At 40.3% G+C, this 20,190-nt stretch overlaps 1 protein-coding gene across 3 annotated transcripts in view; it reads left to right on the top strand.

Annotated features, from left to right (window-relative positions):
- ESRP1 (epithelial splicing regulatory protein 1) overlaps nt 1–20,190 on the top strand; it is a 59,338-nt gene that overhangs the window by 6,925 nt on the left and 32,223 nt on the right. For all 3 annotated transcript variants that reach the window (XR_006278719.1, XM_038393148.2, XM_038393147.2), the window contains exons 4-10: nt 1,684–1,798; nt 10,316–10,414; nt 10,504–10,558; nt 15,562–15,672; nt 15,786–15,918; nt 16,023–16,065; nt 18,446–18,747. Coding sequence is in view for 2 of the 3 variants with exons in the window: in XM_038393148.2 (XP_038249076.1) it covers nt 1,684–1,798; nt 10,316–10,414; nt 10,504–10,558; nt 15,562–15,672; nt 15,786–15,918; nt 16,023–16,065; nt 18,446–18,747 (858 nt within the window). In the remaining variant the exon portion in view is untranslated. The remainder of the gene's footprint in view (nt 1–1,683; nt 1,799–10,315; nt 10,415–10,503; nt 10,559–15,561; nt 15,673–15,785; nt 15,919–16,022; nt 16,066–18,445; nt 18,748–20,190) is intronic.

Here is a 20,190-nt window from a genome sequence, read left to right as displayed (position 1 = left end):
ACTTTTGGAAAAGAAGCATTACCTCATGAACAGCTGAACGAAGCATGGAAGCTTATGGCTGTAGAAAATACTGACTTTTCAGCCAGATACAAATAAGGACTTTTACATGTGGACACCATTCCATACTAATTAACTCAAGACATTTCCTGTTCCAAAACTTAATAGCTTTCAATGAACTTAAATATCCATCGTCCCCCACAACTCAATAAACTCTTCACTTCTGTACTTCTGCCAAACACCATATCCATGCAATCACAATCCTCTAGATACATTTGATTTCTGTTAAACTGTAGCAGAGTTAATTTTGTCAGATTTGCAAACAATACCTTGGAACTTTGAATGAATCAAACATCATAGATACATCTTTAGAAAAGCTACTCCTTATTATCAGATAGTTGTATTTTTTTTTTAAAAAAAAATCACTGCCGTTGCACCCCATTCTCTTATTCAATCTCTCATGTGTTAGTAGTTTAAATAAGTAATTGGTGATGCTATCCACACAATAGCCTTTATCATGTACCTGTGACAACCTACTTGTGTTCTGCCTGTTACTAATCAATCTCCTCTAGGATGACTTCAGACTTTCCAAACCTCTAAGAAAGCTGCCTTTTTTTTAATCAACCCAATGTATTTTTTTTAAAGTTTCCTCTTTTCCCCCAAATGTGAAATTTCTCTATACTCAAAAAAAATAAAATAAAATTTCCCCAAGTAAAAGGAGTAGCAATAATCAGTAATGCACCAGTGATGGGTTTCAGGAAGCTGACTTCCCCTTGTCAGGCCACCCCCATTGCTAACCTTAATAGAATCACACAATTAGGAAAAAGAGTTAGAGTGGAATATACAGCATATACTTCTATTCCTGGAAGATTGAGATGTTAAACTTTAAAACATGACACTGCTACATATTAAAAATACGTTGTGGGTTACTTTAAGAGGTTATCCTGCATTCATTTCTTTCCCTTTGTGCAGTTGGGTGCCTGCCTTTATACCATATACGACAGGATGAAGAATTAAACAAAACTATTTAAGAGTACGAGTATGTGGCATACATAGTGTTAGGGTAGTGCTTTTATTGGCACTTATGTGAGATTAGCTGTATACACTGGGCTTTGCTGCTCATTAGTAATGCATCCATCACAAGCACATGCTGACAAAACCTTTACACATCACACTATACATTGTCTGCGTTACAAAATAGCCAAAACAACTATTTGAAGTGTGATTATACTCTGCAAATAGAATCTGTGACTTCCGTTCATTGAATATGCTGTCTATAAAATTTAAAATGTTTTCTGCAAGTTTGCTTGGCCTCTGTAAATCGAGCTGTGACCCCTCTGGTTCGATAGGTATGGTGTTTGTAATAGTATCCATTTGCTCTCCCACAGTTGTATTGAATCCATAGTATTAGTAGTAATAGTAAAAAGCAGCAATAACCTTACCTTTTGGCAGTAAAGGAAGCAAATATTCCAGACTATACCAAGGGAACAGACTTACTGAGTAAGAAAGATTCATAACAATATTTAAGTCACTGAGAGAAGAGCCTTGTAAAAATATGTGCTATAATATACTCAGGTGAGTGTGGCTATTTTTACTTGAAAACTGTTTGGTTGCCAAGTATGAAAACTCAAGAGAACATAGACTGGATTCACCTTAGTTTACAGTCACTACTATGTCCCCTTACAGAATATCTTATTGCCTGAATGCTTCTACTCCTTTTTTGACTTGCGAAAAGAGTTCAAGAAATGTTTCCCTGACTCCTCTGATGTTGACAAACTGGATGCTGCTGCCATGACAGAATGTATCCTTTTTTTAAAATCATAACTTGAATTATAATAGCAGCCTAGTACTTCTAGAAACACAGCTCAGGAGCATAGGAGTGTTCATAATGCTTGTTTAGAAATGATATAATTTAGTAAATATTATTGAGTCATTAATGGGTTTCCTACTAATGCTTCTGTCTCTGGTAGCTATGCAAACATTTGTGGGACCTTGCAAAAGCTTTGAACAGTCTATAGGAGATTTTGAAACTGAAGTTTGTCCTTTCTCTCCTTTACCTCTGAATTTTGCCATATTAACAATCACTGCCTTAGTGTTTTGTTTAATGTCAAGTTTTGATAAACCTTGACTCTTAGTTACTAAAACACTTGAAGGGAAACACTGAGATAAAATTTGCATGTTGATGGCGTGCATTTAAAATGCTTCCAATTTTCATAGCATTTTTTCAGCCTTGTTTGGCAGATATTAGATCATGGATGTTGTGGGAGCTCCAGTTTTAATTTCTGGAACACTTATTTCTGAGGCGATTATGGTATTCAACCTTTGAATAGTACATGGTTGCTTTCAATACCTGAGGTATCCAGACACATGATGCTTCATGTAAACTCTGCACAGTATACCTTCTAACATGCAACTAGACTAGGAATCCTGCCTCTTCACTGTCTTCTCTCCTTCTCTAGTATGGAGAGGGCATACAATACTTGAGAACAGTTTCCGAAAGCTTTTTTAGTTAGTCAGTAACCCAGTTAAATATGGCTCTTAAAAAAAATCTTTGCTGCGTTATTCTCAGTCTGCACTGGAGACAATCCATAGCAACTGAAACTCACCTCCAGAAATGTCTGCGAGCTAGACTCTTCCTCCTGCCTCCCTAATGGCTAGTGTCTTGTTTCTTACGTCTGCACACATCCCCGTTTTGTAACTCAGAAGTAGAAAACACTTGACTCCTCAAATGACACCACCAAAGGGAGCCTGCAAAGGCTGGCTGGCCAGGAGGGATATGAATTTAAAATACTCTTCTCAGTTTTCAAAGCTAAAATAAATATTGGTGAGAAACAGTTGGACTAGGTTACACTCCATATGTAAACACCTGGTGTACATTTACAGTGATTACCAGTAAAGCTGGCATCTGCCACACAGGGACATCTGAGATAATACAGCCTAAATAAAAATAGTAAATAACTGCAGTTTTTTGCATATGACTATGTCGCAACAGTGCATAAAGTAGTTGTTGTTGTGTCAATGTTTTAACTGTGGAATCCAAAGCTTGAAAGTAGCTTCAGATGTCAGAGCAGTGTAACTAACTTTTCCACTAAGGGAGATGTGCCTTATTTATCTCACTACCCTAAAATACGTGTGTGTAGATTTGTTAATATACGGTATCTCTGCCATTTATTAGGCTCTCCTACACAGTCCCGGAAGGGGTAATGTTGTCTTTTTACTACTGTTGTCTGCAAACATGCAAGGAACTTCTTAGAAAACATAAGAAAAGTCCCTGCTTCAAAGAACTTATGGTCTAAAGATTATCTATCGCAGCATCCCTGAACAATAAACTACTTGTGTTTTGTACAAGGAAATTGAAAGAGACTGCACTGGTGAGAGATGTTTTATCCATTCAATGGGAAACGAGGTCTGATGTACCTCTTTCCTCTTATCTCTGGGTAGCAGAGATTCTGACCAACCACAAAAGAGTCAAATGTTCAGTGACTCAAATAGTATAGTACTGACCAATACACAAGGGCATTCTTGGTATTGGGAGGGCAATGATGAATCTTGTATTGAGAATTTGACCAGATAATTTCCATAGCCATTGTCCTCTAAATGTCACTTAGACCCACTCTGAGCGGGGTTGGATGGCATGGTGCTTACAACTCCAGTGACTGCCTGAAACTTAGCTTAGGACTATATGTACCCTACATGCTGTTATGTGCAGATATGGTGCATGCCCCCTAGCATGGGTATAAATAGCATATAGATGGTGAGGCACTTAAGCAAATAGAGTAAAGAAACATCAGAACCTTAGGGTATATACTCTACATGCCCAATCAGTGCATCCCCTATCTACACTGCTATTTTTAGCACTATAATGTCCCACTGCTGGAGCCTTTCCCTACCACAGTGAAAGGCTCTGGCAGGGGTGAGGCAGTGGAGAAAGGTTCCAGCAATAGGAAGCTGCTGGAGCCTTTCCCTGCTGTCCCCCACCGGAGCCTTTCTCTGGTGCTGCGTGTAGCTACTCCACAGTGCAGGTGCAGCCTGCTTTTCACTGCTGCATGTAGTTACACATAGCCTATGTGCCACTGCCAGTGTAGACAAGGTCTATATTGTAGTTCCCATTGCTTCTACCACCAATGGAGCTTCAACAAAATACCCTAGTGTAGACCTGAGTTCTGAACTGGATAGACTAGTTAATTGCACACCTCTCTGAAAACATATAATTTTAGTGATTGGTTTTATTTGTGGCTTTTTGTTGTCTTTCTGGTTCCAGATTATTTGACTGATTTGTAGGTCTGTTTACCTTGGTGACTTTTCTCATTGTAAACCTGTTCGGTTTATATGAAATGGCTAAAATATTCACTGTCTCTTCTAAGTGTGCTTCATTTGATTGGATAATGAATTTTGTTCTCATGGTGGGGTTTTTGATTTGGTTCATGTGGTTTCTTAATTACTGTTACAGAGTGGCTTATTTCATAGACTGCCAATTTTTGTCAGACTGGGATAGTATTTCTGTGTTCTTAAAGTAGTGGTAGAAACTGGTAAAAATGTCTAGCAGATGATCATTTCCTGATGTTGGGGAAAGCACTGTGTAAGTGGCTTGCTTACTTATGACACTAATATCATTAATTGGTGGTCTGTAACAATGTGCAAAATATTTGCAATAAACTATTAAGATACTTCTATGTTTGCATTACCAACTTAAATAGTCCCATTTCACTGGAAAAAAATTACTACATTAGGCACTTTCCTTCAAATATGAGTGAATTTTGTAGTGACATTAGGCAGACTCTGACTGAAAGGTAACTCAAACTTGAAATAGGCACTGAAGGGAAAAGCCAGACCTGCAGAGTATGAAGTCACTTGAAAAGAAACATAAAAAATATTGCATACTCTCGCAGAATTTCAACAGTCCCTCTGCTCTTAAAGCAACTAAGTATCTTCCAAGTCGAGAGGGCACAAGGTCTGAATCTAATGTGAAACAGTGGAACTTTGTATAAGTCAAATTCTCTGTTGCCCTGTACCTTGTATGCTGACTGCAGAATAGGGAGGCAGTATGGCTAATGGATAAACAACTTGCTTTGTTTAGGAGACCTGGCTTGTATTCCTGGTTTTGCCACTGGCCTGATAGGTGACATTGAATAAGTCATTTTGCCTTTCTGCACCTCAATTTCCCCATCTGTAAAATGGGGATAATTCTTCTTTGAGAGGAGATTTGACATCTGTGGAAGAAAAAAAAATGTATAAGAGTAAAGTAGTATTACAATATAAAATGCTACCAAATCAGAATGGTAACATTATGCATTCATTCTCAGTAGTGTAAGTGACTGACTGTACAAGGTGCAGGATCATGGACAATCTAGCCGTGTGTGTGTGTTTCTCTTTTCAGCTAACCATAAGTAGGCCCCGGCACGGAATGTTAAATAACAGTATGTTATGCTTGATCATGTATTTTGTGCAAGCGGGGGGCAACCTTTTTTTTTTCTTTTTTTTTTACAAAAGAGTACAGAGTTATTAAACTGAATTAATAATTGGGTACCTTATTTTGCTTTTAGAGAGGATTTATAACCAATTTCATCAGCTAAAACTACCTCAATCTATGGTAAGAAAGGGATTCTAGTTTCAAGAATTAGTCCATCCTGTGAAAGCACTCTGCTTTCTCCCACCACTCCTCCAATGGAAATCCATAAGTAGTGTGTTTGGTTTTGTTTTAAAGGCTGCTGGGATGCTAAAGAAGGGAAATAGTGCTCTAAAAGGTGCCACCTCTAATTTAGGGAGTTGAGGAAGAACTTATGCTACCTAACTAAGAATCTTCTTTCTGATGAGAGGTCTCCTCTCCTATCTTTTATTATGGAATCAAGCCTTTTTTTTTTTTTTTTTAAACTGTTCGAGTTTGTGGCAAACCTTGTTTTCTTGGCATGACTTAAGAGTGAAAGAAATGTGACAGTAACAAGAAAATAATCACCACAGAAAAGCCACTGGAGAAACAAGTACATTCCTGCTAAGAAAAGAGTTGTGGTTATTCAGGAAATTATGTTAAACTCGTGTGCAAATATACAGAAGGCTAGGGAGTGTTCATTTTGCACCTCTGTACCTCCCTAATTCATAGCACTTCTTGATTTGCAGAGCTTGCTGAGCCAGTTTTCACTGTTGTGAATGCCTTTAGAGTGGAATGAATAAAGCTTGCATGACTATTACTAGATCAGTCTCCAGAAGACTCATCCTCCTTTCCCTCAAGATCAGGCATGCAGAAGCCATTAAATGGAAAGTAAGCAGAGGATATAATTGGAGCAAGAATAGCTGTCTTTCTTCTTTCTGGGCTTAGTGGGAGGAGGACTGTCTTAATGAGGAATATATATTGAAGGGTAAACAGTCTAATACCTTGAAGAAAGTACTCCTGATCTTCTGTTGTTGCTCTGGTGTGTGTGTGTGTGTGTGTGTGTGTGTGTGTGTGTATACTACTCCCCGCTCCACACTCCCAATCATGAATTTGAACATGCTGAACAGAATCTGGATAGCAAAGTGGCAAAAATAGTCTCTCTATCAGGAAGACTGTAAAAAGCATTACATTGAGCACAACTATAACTCAGCACTCAAAGGTTTTCATGTTAACTTAATCCCCTCACTTATGTAAGTTATCTATTATTCATATTTATTGTTGTGGTGCCTAGGGATCACCCAGGATTAAGGCCCCATAGTGCTAGTCAGTCTTTTTCATTTGGCTTAAAATGTTAGATGTCCAAGTGTAGGTTGGTGATCCAATTAATTGGTTCAGGCGACGTGGAATGGATAGCAGAGGCCTTGCCAACTGAAAGAATTTTGGGGTCCTGTGCACAATGGGAATGGAGCTGGGGGCCACCTGCGTGGAGTTGTGACCTGGCCTGTGGAGTCACAGTGCCACTCAGGTTTGGCCTGGCTGCTCTTCTGTCAGGGAGGGAGCAGCTGGCCCAAATTTTGAGGGAGTGGTGGTGTGACCTAGTGTGCAGAGTTGCAGCTCCACTCACTTCTGCTATCCTCCCCCCACCCCTAGTGATTGGTGGGGCCTCTGGGCTAGTGTCCAGAGAGTACATTGCATAATTTGGGCCTGGGCAGATGTACCTGTGGAAGATGATTGTGTATGTGACATTGGTAAGGCATTCCATAGTTGGATGTCTGTTTCTGCTGTCACAAATAGCGTCTCAATCACTGTTCATAGAGAAAGTCAGTACATCTGCCATGTGATATGCAGGAGAGGTTCAAAGTGGACCATGTTTCTGTGGAAGTGAAAAGGGAGGTGTTGGGAGTGGGCGTGTTTTTGTTTTTTGAAACACTGGCATCCTTCCGCCTTGCTTGCCATTCGTTTTTGGGAAAACCCTAAATCTTCAAGCTCTTACACTGCAAGCCAGAGAAGTTTTCTGGAAGTTAAGTTAGAATCTTGGTATGTTGTTTAGGTCTTTGTGCATTGAAAGGTCCTTGTTCCCTCAAATGTAATGGCTTTTTTGAAGAACTCTCATGTTGAGACAAATTTGGGGTGGGTGGATATGTGCCAGGATTGAAAGCCATGGGGGATAAGCTAAGGGAGAAAGGGAATGGGAGGAGGGAGGCCATATGCAGCAACTGTGGAGTGAGACTGAGGGAGGGTGGTGGTGGTGGTAGGGAAAGAAACTATCTGTACAAATGGGCCTAAGGTAGAATGCTTGAAGTGACTCTCCCTCAAAGCAGAAGGAATTGGTATTGGAGCTGGGAAGTAAACTTCAGGAGTTCCTGGCTCCCAGTCTTGTACTTACTCAATACAACATCTAAGAATATAAATGTACCTATGGTTGCATTGTAAATAGATCCTATATCTACACAGGTATTGTTTGTAGGATTTAATTATTTTGGACTTCTTTATGTCCACAGTGGAAGTCTTAAAACTTTCTTTAAACATCCTCTTCCTCTTCTCTACTATGGAAATAGACTATTTCTGTATAACAGTCTGAGAGAAACTAGCCAAATTCACAACATGAAATTATACTCTTGATCTATTCATTTTTTTTATTATTTTTTTTAATTACTGTTTACAAAGTCTTCCCCAGAAAACATTAAAAACCTTTTTCTAAAGTAAAAGAAAACAATGCTTGGAAATCACTGCTACATGCAAATAGTCATGCATGCTTTGCTGGCTACATCTGAATCTGTTTTTATTCAGAGCAGGGTGGGGTGTTTTTTTTTTTTTTGTTTTTTTGTTTTTTTTTTAGTTTCCAACAGCCTCTTTAATATGTGCACAGTGATCCATTCTTTCTTACCCAGGCTTGTAAAAAAAACTGCTCTCAGGTAAGAAGGAGCAAAAATGAGAGAGATCCCAATTACTCTCACTAATGTTGACCACATTTTTCTCTCTACTCCTGCTAATGCAAATAAAATGAATAATTTAGCTAAACTGATTCCTTGTGTCTCAAGACAAAGGCTGTGTTGGCTCTTGGAATATTTCTAAAACAATGTTTGCTTCCACTAAAAAAGCCACTTTGAATTTTTTGTGGTCCCCCCCAACACAAACACACACTGGGGGAGAGTAAAAATGTAAGAAAGCAGAGTGTGGTGGGGGGGGATTGCTTTGTTCACACTCTAAGTGGAAAGAATTAGTGATTTTTTTTTTTTTATTTTGATTAGTTTCCCCCCTCTCTGTTTGGAGAGGGATGGTAGTACAGATGGGAAGCAATCCTGAAGTTAGGCCTAGTACTACAAGGTAATGGTACATGGCACAAAATGAGGTGACGTGAGGAATTCTAGAATAAAGAAATAAATATTGGAGATAACTCTCTTAAACTGATGTTTTTAAAAAAAAAAAAAAAAAAAAAAAAGCCTTTCCCCAAATAATATAACACTTAAACAATAAATAAACTTCTAAATTGGACACTTGGATAGAAAAAAATCTAGAAAAATATGTTGAATACAGCTAGTTTGGAAAAAGTGAGTATATTTAATGAGAATATTTAGTTAAAAATTTAATGAAAAATACTCTTGAGTGTGGGTTTTTTATTTTTTCTATTTTAACAAATTTCAGTTTCTTTCAAGTTGTAGTGGTCAGGGCCTCACTTAATCAAAGCCATAACTTCAACTGATGTGGAGATATTGAAATGTCTTGTATATTGTTTTGTATCAGTTTGTAAATCAGACTGTGGTCAAGCAACAAAAAACACCCTTAATAGAGTTAAGCCCTGCATTGCTGTGCCAGTTACACAGCACTTCCTAAGGGATTGTCTTCACTGCAGAGTTCACTCAAGTTGTAACCTGAGTGTTGTCCCTTACTCAAGTCCCATCTTCACACACAAACCCTTAATGCAAGAGTGGTGATACTGTTAACTTGGGGTGGCTGACGTACCAGGGGGTGTAAGCTAAAGCCTGAGCGAGCACAACTCAATCGCTAACTCAATAGCTCTGCAGCTGAAGTGTTGTTTTGCAGGAGTCTTTTTCTGTCTGTGTAGGATCACCATATTCCTGAACAAAGTTATTAATGCTGACAGAAGCTTTTTTCCATTAATATAGCTGCACCTAAGCCTGAGATTACATCAGCATAGCTATGTCAGTTAGGGGTGTGTTTTACTTTTGTTTTTGTTTCACATTCCTGACATATGCAAGTGTAGACCTAGCTGCCTCTTACCTGAGATAAGCTAACTTTAGAGGCATTCACTTGAGTTAATTCTGCAGTGAAGACATACCTAATCCAGTTCTGGTACTTCTCTTGAATGTCTGTGCCTTCCTTTAGATCAGTGGCTCTCAACTGTCCAGACTACTCTACTGAATTGTATCCAAGTAGGAAATGATATGCTAGATCCAAGGAGAGGAGCAAATTGTGAGAGATGCCATGTAATTTATATTAGGAAGTACTTAGCAACCTCTTAGTTTTTTATGAGCAGCTAGTCATTGTTTTAATTTGCCTTTTCCCTTCCTGCAGAAAGAGAGGTTTTAATCCATGTGGAGCATTTACGGTGGGGATTACAATTGCTATGGTGAGATTTAAGAGAGGACTCCAATGTATTCTGAATGCAGGAAGGTCTTTGACTTTCTTTAAATTCTACCAAATAACTTATATTTTTTATGGGAGCTCTTTTAGCATCTCTGCTGTGCTGTCATCAAATGCTTCCTAAAGTGATCTGGTGTTCTGGTAGGTGACAGTGGTTGGGGGAGGGTGTTTGAACTGTCAAGATAACTGAATCACAAACAAGAACACAGACGTACTATTTTAAGTATAAATTGACTGTGTCAAGGATACCGTGAAAGCTTGTTGGCCCATGTGCAGGGTGGGGAATTCTCTGTTCAGTTATAAATTCATTTACTCAATTACTGTTCACTTAACTTCAATTCATAGATTTAAATCATGAAAAGAGCAGTCCAGCATGGCATTTTGGAGCATCTCAAGTGGAAGATATGGGGAATATTATTTTAACACTAATTTCTGAAGTATACAGTAAGCAATAGTAGTAAACTTGGGTTTGGCTTTTTATTTTATTTCTCCAAAATGTTGGGGAGAGAAATAATTTCTGCCATGTTTTGTAGATCACAGATTTGCAGATCCAGAAAGAGTGAACTATAAATTTGAAAGTGGTACCTGGTAAGTGAAGTGTGTGTGTATGTGTGTTTGTTTTTAAGTGCTACAGCTAAAGCATAAGTCCAAAACCTGACTCTCACTTAAAATTTCTGTACTTAGCTGCACTTGCAAATGGTCTTTGTATTTTTTTTTTAATGTCTTCTATTTTGCTGGGAAATTGCTTTGAAAAAAATTTAATAGGTTGCTTAACTGAGAGGAGGGGTTGTAAAACAGAAGCATATGCTGAGTATCTATCCTATGATGGACTTGAATGGTATTGGTTAAGAGCTGCTACTATCTCCTGAGTTGTGTTAATAATTATCACTGATGATGGTGAACACACTGTCCTATTAAACAAAGATAAATACATTCTTGTTAATAACCCTATTGACTTTGGCTTTGTTTCAAGTGATGGGGAAAAATATTTGCTCAAAGTAACAATGGCATGGAAATGTATCTTTGTGTGTCCAAGACCGTATGAAAAGCCATGTAGAATTTTTCTAATAAATTATAAAGAAGTGTCTTTTAAAATATGTTTAGTAATGACAGAACAGTTTATGCAATTGCAATGGTACCAATTATGATGCAAACTTCTTAACCTCGCTCATCTCTTTAGCATACAAGATTCTTCTCAATGGTATTACTAGATGCTTTCTAAGCAGTACCTGCAACAGAGATTAGTGACAGAACTGGTCTTATTTAGAATCTTCAGGTTTCAGAGTAGCAGCCGTGTTAGTCTGTATTCGCAAAAAGAAAAGGAGTACTTGTGGCACCTTAGAGACTAACAAATTTATTAGAGCATAAGCTTTCGTGAGCTACAGCTCACTTCATCGGATGCATTTGGTGGAAAAAGCAGAGGGGAGATTTATATACACACACAGAGAACATGAAACAATGGGTTTTATCATACACACTGTAAGGAGAGTGATCACTTAAGATAAGCCATCACCAGCAGCAGGGGCAGGAAAGGAGGAAAACCTTTCATGGTGACAAGCAAGGTAGGCTATTTCCAGCAGTTAACAAGAATATCTGAGGAACAGTGGGGGGTGGGGTGGGGGGGAGAAATACAATGGGGAAATAGTTTTACTTTGTGTAATGACTCATCCATTCCCAGTCTCTATTCAAGCCTAAGTTAATTGTATCCAGTTTGCAAATTAATTCCAATTCAGCAGTCTCTCGTTGGAGTCTGTTTTTGAAGCTTTTTTGTTGAAGGATAGCCACTCTTAGGTCTGTGATCGAGTGACCAGAGAGATTGAAGTGTTCTCCAACTGGTTTTTGAATGTTATAATTCTTGACGTCTGATTTGTGTCCATTCATTCTTTTACGTAGAGACTGTCCAGTTTGGCCAATGTACATGGCAGAGGGGCATTGCTGGCACATGATGGCATATATCACATTGGTAGATGCGCAGGTGAACGAGCCTCTGATAGTGTGGCTGATGGGATTAGGCCCTATGATAGTATCCCCTGAATAGATATGTGGACAGAGTTGGCAACGGGCTTTGTTGCAAGGATAGGTTCTTGGGTTAGTGGTTCTGTTGTGTGGTGTGTGGTTGCTGGTGAGTATTTGCTTCAGATTCGGGGACTGTCTGTAAGCAAGGACTGGTCTGTCTCCCAAGATGTGTGAGAGTGATGGGTCGTCCTTCAGGATAGGTTGTAGATCCTTGATGATGCGTTGGAGAGGTTTTAGTTGGGGGCTGAAGGTGATGGCTAGTGGCGTTCTGTTATTTTCTTTGTTGGGCCTGTCCTGTAGTAGGTGACTTCTGGGTACTCTTCTGGCTCTGTCAATCTGTTTCTTCACATCAGCAGGTGGATATTGTAGTTGTAGGAATGCATGATAGAGATCTTGTAGGTGTTTGTCTCTGTCTGAGGGGTTGGAGCAAATGCAGTTATATCGTAGAGCTTGGCTGTAGACAATGGATCGTGTGGTATGATCTGGATGAAAGCTAGAGGCATGTAGGTAGGAATAGCGGTCAGTAGGTTTCCGATATAGGGTGGTGTTTATGTGACCATCGCTTATTAGCTCACGAAAGCTTATGCTCTAATAAATTTGTTAGTCTCTAAGGTGCCACAAGTACTCCTTTTTCTTTTTAGAATCTTCGTGAATGATCTGGAAGAGGGAGTAAACAGTGTGGTCACAATAATCACAGGTGCTACTGGTATTTGCAGCTCTTTCTAGCTCAGTGAAGTAAGGGAAATATTATGATCTAAAAAGATCAGAAATAATGGCAGAAAATAATATTCATCTGGTAAAATCTATTTAATGGGAGGGAGAAATCCAGACTGCAACAATGAAATCTGGGAATGACAGTGGGCAGCAAGTTAGATAGGAGTTTGCAATGGAATACAAGAGTAAAAGAGTGAATGAACTGTTGAGCTATCTGTATAGAGCCATATTCTTAGAAGGGTTAAGCATTTTGTATTCTGAAATATCAAACTTTTTGCTCTTCCTGTAGACTCCTGCTCATCTTCTAGCCTGTAAAATGGAATTTCCTCTGCGCGCGTCAACTTAAAATGAGTCTAGTAAATTGTTTTGATCTGCGGAGTCCATTTCAACCATCTATTCACAAAATCAAAATTCTACCTATTTTTTGAGTCTCTATAAAATGAATCTGCCTGGATTGCTGCTGTGTAACACTTGACTCGTATAGTTGCTTGGATGTGATGCACAGAAGTGTTAGTGAGTAACAGAGCTATTTCTGGGTCCTAGTCACCTGACATGGGCCAGAGTTTCAAAAGATTAATTTAATACCCTGTTGCATGATTCAGATCGGTATCCAATTGAGCTAAGAATCATAGAATATCAGGGTCAGAATGGCGCTCAGGAGATCTAGTCCAACCCCCTGCTCAAAGCAGGACCAATTCCCAACTAAATCATTCTAGCCAGGGCTTTGTCAAGCCTGACCTTAAAACCCTCCAAGGAAGGCGATTACACCACCTCCCTAGGTAATCCATTCCAGTGCTTCACCACCTCCCTTGTGAAAAAGTTTTTCCTAATATCCAACCACCCCCACTGCAACTTGAGACCATTACTCCTTGTTCTGTCATTTGGTACCACTGAGAACTGTCTAGATCCATCCTCTTTGGAACCCCCTTTCAGGTAGTTGAAAGCAGCTGTCATATTTCCCCTCATTCTTCTCTTCTGCAGACTAAATAATCCCAGTTCCCTCAGCCTCTCCTCATAAGTCATGTGCTCCAGCCCCCTAATCACTGTTGTTGCCCTTCACTGGACTCTTTCCAATTTTTCCACATTCTTCTTGTAGTGTGGGGTCCAAAACTGGACACAGTACTCCAGATGAGGCCTCACCAATGCTGATTAGAGGGGAATGATCATGTCCCTCGATTTGCTGGCAATGCTCCTACTTATACAGCCCAAAATGCCGTTAGCCTTCTTGGCAAGAAGGGCACACTGACTCATGTCCAGCTTCTCATCCACTGTAACCCCAGGTCCTTTTCTGCAGAACTGCTGTCTAGCCACTCTGGGATGCAGGCTCTGGGAGGGAGTTTGGGTGCTGGAGGGGTTCCGAATTGTGGCAGGGTGTTAAGGCACGAGAGAAGGCTCAGGGTTCAGATCAGGGGGAGATAGGGTGAGAGACAGAAGAGTGACCATGTTCAGGAGGCTAATTTCCCATAATGAAACATCTCATCCAAAACTAAGCCACATGATGCAATTCTCAAGCCAGCAGCACAACTGTCCATGACTCCTCCAGGAAGCTAAACTATAGCCATGGCAACTGGATTTTATTTTTTGGTCATGTCCAAAGTCAAATATAGAAGACAATTGATGTATCTTATACTCTGTAAATTCACTGCTGTAGAATTTGCTGCAAAATCAGCCCTTTGCTGCAGAACTGTGCTCCAGTAAAATAATCTTTTTTTAACTATACTTTCTCATCGTTTTGATTACGAGCAAAACGTCCCAACATGAACAGCATGTAAACAATGCAGTGCTGCCTGCCTTAAAGGTGAGAGGATAAGTAAATCTCCAGCCTTAATTCAAAAGTAATCTTAAAAAGGTAAAGAAATGGAAGCCAGTTGATAGGGCTAAAAGTCTCTCACTGACTTATTTCCTGAAAGTCGTGTTGATCACGTATTCTTGTTTTATGTGAGGCCTCTGTTTGGAGGAAGAAGAGATGACAAGTTTATAGCCCTTGACCAATTTCTAGCTTCCCTGGGTGTTGCAGACTCCCTGCTGATTACTATCCAGCTGTGTGGGGCTCAGCCCTGTGCTGAGCCACCATTGTGACCTCTAGCCACAACATGGGTGGTGGCTGAACGACATGTAAGGTAGCATGATAGTGGCCTGAGCAAGGGACTTGAATTCTAATCTCTTTGGGCAGGAACTGTCTTTGTTCAGTTTGTACAATGCTGAGCTCAGTGGGGTTCTCCTGGCTCATGACAAGGGTCCCCAGGAGCGACCACAATATAAATAATAATCCCTGTGCAGATACTAACTTCCTCTGTGGTCCTGGACAAGTGGGATATCCTGTTTTAATTTTCTCATCTGAAAAATGGGACAAGTACTTCCGCAGTGGATGGTGCAATTTAATTTTGTTTGCTCTAGTAGAGAACTGCATAAAAGCAAAGCACTGGGATGGGGTGGGGAGCACCTGGAAAAGATGCATACAACTGTAATGGAGATGAGACACTGGGAAGCAAAAGAGACAGACCAAGAGAGGGGGAAGCGGGAAAGAGACTGCTTAATTAGTTCATGCGTTCTGTGTTTCTGCCAACAAAGAATAGGCTTAAAGGTGAAAGAATGAGAGAAAAAGGGAGGGGAAGTAGAGAATAGTAAACAGAAATAAGGGAAAATGGCACTGGGATGGATGGAATGAGCCAGATAAGGGAAAACCCGCTTATGACGCTTACATTTGCAATCTTCCCACCTGTGTGAACATCCTCAGTCCTTGTCTGACAAACGTTGAACATGAGTTTAAGCTTATGAATAAATTACAGTTCTGCTTGCTGTCTGTGTGGTAGATATTGAGGATGGGGAAACTTCAGTGTGTGTTTGTGCTTTATCTGAAGCAGTAAGATGGAACTTGTAGATGATAACACCATAATCAGAGCAAGAGGCTTACCATGGCAGTCATCTGACCAGGACATCGCAAGATTCTTCAAAGGCCTTAATATTGCCAAGTTAGTTACCAGCAATATATATATTTATGGCTTTGCAAGACTGAAACGATGCGTGCTCTGCTTCAGTGATTCACTCTTGTGCCTCCTTTTTCCTTGTCTTGACTCTTTTTAAGGGGAGGTGCTGCACTTTGTCTCAATGCACAAGGAAGGAGGAATGGGGAAGCTCTTATCAGGTTTGTAAGTGAAGAGCATAGAGATTTAGCACTACAAAGACACAAGCACCACATGGGGAATCGGTACATTGAGGTATGCCATAGCCATTCTTTTTTTAATCTCTTTGATAGGACTACCATGCCACATATAACTGTTCTGTTTTTTTTGTTTTGTTGTTTTCCCCCTTGTTTCCCTAGGTGTACAAGGCAACAGGTGAAGATTTCCTTAAAATTGCAGGAGGTAATCCACTTTTTCTTTTGTGGGTAGAGATGGGATTCTGTTCCAATAAACACCTGTAACTTAGTTTCAAATTACAAAGTGTTTCTATTGAATGTGATATATGAATTGGCTCATAGAATGCATAGGTAATTGATGTGCTGAGATTGCTACCTACTCTGCTGATCATTATTGTCTTACAGTTTACATTGTTGTTCTTTCCCTCACCCCCAACTTTATGCATATTGATGAATCACAATAAAAATAGTAAGGTCTCTGGTGCAGGGACTGTCTTCATTCTGTGTATACAATGCTTGGCAATGGGACTCTGATCCCTGAGGAGCTACTGTGACATAAATTCAATATGTTCTCTTCCTTTCAAGGAGTCAGTCAGTTAAGGATCTTACCAGACTTGTTCCTGAATTTCATTTGCTACATAATTTTCCTGGGGGCCATGGCTTCCATGTAATCAATTATTGAAAAACGTAACCTGAATTCTTTCAGAACAGTGATACAACTCTGTTCTACTTGTTCTCTGTTGCTGTATACAAATCTCTGTGAAAGCAAATGAGTTTCAAAATATAAATGTTAATTATTAGGGATGGGTGAAACTGGTTTTTATTTAAACAACTCAAACTTTTCCTGTATCCTAAAATGATCTTCCTTCCAAGGGAAAGTTGATCACCAAACACTGGAAGGATGAAAAAGTGTTTTGTAAACCCTCACACCATCTTCTCTCTCAACTCCTCTCTCGCCCACCTGGTCTTAACTGAAGGGGTTGGATAAGGCCCAACAAGCTGCCACCCACATCTGCGTCATTGGGTCTCATTCTCAGGGGCCAGACAGGCTTGGTATAGGAGTGACCTGCTTCTCTGTTCCCTGCACGCTTCAGTAACCTAGTACTTAGAAGCAGCAGATACCAATACTCTGAAACTTTAAAGGCGCTCTAGAAGGGGAGCGTATGGCTGAGAGGGTTGGTAATGGAATGTAGTGGTGCCTTTGACTTTAGTATGGCTAAACTAGAAGAGGTATGGGTGATTGGCATGTGTGTGTCTTCTAAAGTTTGGCTTTAAACATCTTTGTCCTCCTTCCCCCCCTTTTTTAATCCTGCTCTAGACATAAAATAGATCACTAGATGGACCCAATTTACAATCTGTTTCTTGTTTGACTCTACTGCCAATTTTCCAGAAAACTGCCACTGTGGGCAACTCCAGTAGAGACAAAGGACACAGTAGGCATGAAAACTGACTCACCTGAATCTTAGTGATGGTCCCTGGGAGGCAGTGCAGATACACTTGTGCTGCTTGCACTTCACTTCTATGGCTATTGAGCTACGTTGAACTTGGGTCTACATGATGGTCAGTCTGGCATATCTTAAATACACAGGCACACACATCTTTAAAATTGGATATGTCAGTGGTTTGCTCAGTAGCCCTCTTCTCCCCAATACTAGCAGTAGAGGATGGGATTTTCAAAAGCACCTAAATGCATGGGCTGTCAGTGGGGCTTGTGATCCTTAGTCACTTAGGTACTTATGAAAACTCCACCCACAAGGTGTTTGTTTTTTAATATTGACAAGCAATGGCAAACAGATGGATCTTGCATTTCACCCTGTGAAAGTGATAAGGTTTGTGGCTATCTGTATGTGCAGCAAAGTATTGTACCAGCTATTCTGAGATTGTGCAACATCCCCCAGTCAATCTAAGACTTGCTTATTTCAAGGCTCACTCTTGAGAGCTGACGTGTCTTGGGAAGAGAGAACCAAGTTTTGGGTTAAGAATACAAACTGACCCCCTTCCAACTGGCTGTAGATAGGATGCCTTTGGTCACTTTACTGATTTTTAGTGTGGTATTACATTGGAAACTTAAGCAATGCTGATAGACTCCCATCTAGTTTCTGAAGGCAAAACTGGCAAGCTTCTAAAGGTGACAATTGTATCAAAGTGGAACAGAAATCCTGAACCTTCCTAAATGCACTTTTTTGCTGGTAGTTCCCAGGCCTTTGTCTGGGATAGTTGGTGTCTGAAACAACATTTCAGAAATATGTATTTAAAAGTAAGGCTTGGAATTCACCAGAAAAGTCATTCCAGGAGTATCTGTGCTACCATGTGAGAGACTAGTGCTTGTTGACTGGGCATAGACTCAATGTTGTAAATGCAGCCTTCTTTTCCCCTTGGGTGAGGGTGCATCTTTCATTTAAGCAATCAAAGGAGTGGCATTCTAGGCTTTAAAGGGAGGAGTGTCCCATATGATGACATTTCTGGCTTTCCAGGTGGCTTTTGGGTGGGGAGAAATGATGTGAATTTCAATTCTGCACCCTAGGTGCAAACAATTCATACAGGTAGGGGGTGGCTGTCTTTTACATATCTGTGGTGTCTCGACTTGGATTTTGTTTTGTTTAAAGGTACTTCCAATGAAGCAGCTCAATTTTTATCGAAAGAAAATCAGGTGATTGTCCGGATGCGAGGACTTCCTTTCAATGCAACGACAGAAGAAGTGCTGACGTTTTTTGGCCAGCACTGCCCTGTAACAGGAGGAAAGGAAGGAATCCTGTTTGTCACATACCCTGACAACAGGCCAACAGGAGATGCCTTTGTGTTGTTTGCTTGTGAGGAATATGCACAAAATGCACTAAAAAAACATAAGGACTTGCTGGGTAAAAGGTACATTGAACTCTTCAGGAGCACAGCAGCAGAGGTTCAGCAGGTAGAGTGAAAACTTCCAAATGTCTTAGGCTCTTCTAATCAAAGAACCAGTTAGGAGAACACTGGTTGGGGTGTGGTTGGGGTCTTGAGGAATTGCTTTGTATCTTGTTGTGGGAGGAAAGAAGTTTGATCTCTAAGAGTGGTCAAGGTCAGAAAATGTTCCTTGTGAAGCCTTTCATAATAAAGAGTTCTGATCCCTGTTTGTATGTATAGTCAATCTGCTCACTCTAGCAACTGTATTTTTATTTAAATTGCTTTTTTTTCTCCTACTAGCTAGGCAGGCAGCATAATTAAGAGAATATCAACAGGACCACTTACTAAGTTCTGACCAGTCATACCTGGGCAAGCCTATTGCACATGCAGGGTTTGCACAGGCCCAGTGGAAGGCCTCGTTTGGCTTACAGAACCTCTCCTGGAGGTGATGCAGATGGCGGCACTCAGGCTGATTTCAGGGGGTTGGCAATTACAATAAGAACTTCTAAATTGAGTACACTTGATCTGGAATCACTGGGACACACAAGTAGAGCTTCACAATCCCACTTTTCATCTTTTGAGTTGACCTGCATTTGAAGATTCTCACAAACCGCTAGCTATCTAACTGATCATGTAAAGTATCATCAGAAGGCCGAGATCCTCTGCTTTCCAGTGCTATAACATTAATTGGTAGTCCTGGTAAATTTAATCTGGAGTTGACTAAATTCTGGAAAACAAACCACCACCAACCAATAAAACCTCTTGTTTTCCGAGCGTTCAAATTTTCCATCTTAATTGCTTAACATTAGCTTCTGTCTAACGATGACTAGAGGCCAGGTCACTGTAACTTATTGCAAGTTGCATGGTTCATTTTGGCTTCAGAGCAGCATGTTTGTTTCAGCTGCTACCATGATGCCTAATCATGTTGGTATTAGTACATTCTAGGAAAATCTGGACAACTGTCCTTGGCAGAGCAATCCTTAAAGTAGAGGAAGGAATATTGTGCTTTCTGTTACCAAAAGTGGTGGAGATTCAGCTCTCCCTCCTGTCCCTGGCTGTGGTAAAAGTAGTCCCACACAGCTCTCCCTCTTTATCTTGTACCGTGAGAGCTCCCCCTCTGTTTCAGTCTGCTTTAATCTCTGCAGCAAGACACAGATTGTGAGGACAGCAGTAGAAGGGGGCAATGCACTCTGGGATATCTTGCCACATAAAGACTTGCAAGGAAATAGGACCAGCCAAACCAGTTACAGAAACTGAGAGTCCTCTCCATGCTGCAAACAGTATGTTGAACTGGCTACCAGCAGTCAATCATGTGCCAGTCTTGGTCACAGATACTTGTTACACTGGACAATGATGAGGAAACTTTCCACCACTGCACAAGTACACATGCTGCTCAGCTGATTGGTACTAACAGTGGAAATGCTAGTGTAGCCTGACCCTTTGTCATTTCTACCATCTTGTCACACACACA

The sequence above is a fragment of the Dermochelys coriacea genome, chromosome 2, assembly GCF_009764565.3.
Source record: "Dermochelys coriacea isolate rDerCor1 chromosome 2, rDerCor1.pri.v4, whole genome shotgun sequence".
Taxonomy (NCBI): Eukaryota; Metazoa; Chordata; order Testudines; family Dermochelyidae; genus Dermochelys; species Dermochelys coriacea.
This window is presented reverse-complemented; position numbering and strand designations above follow the sequence as displayed.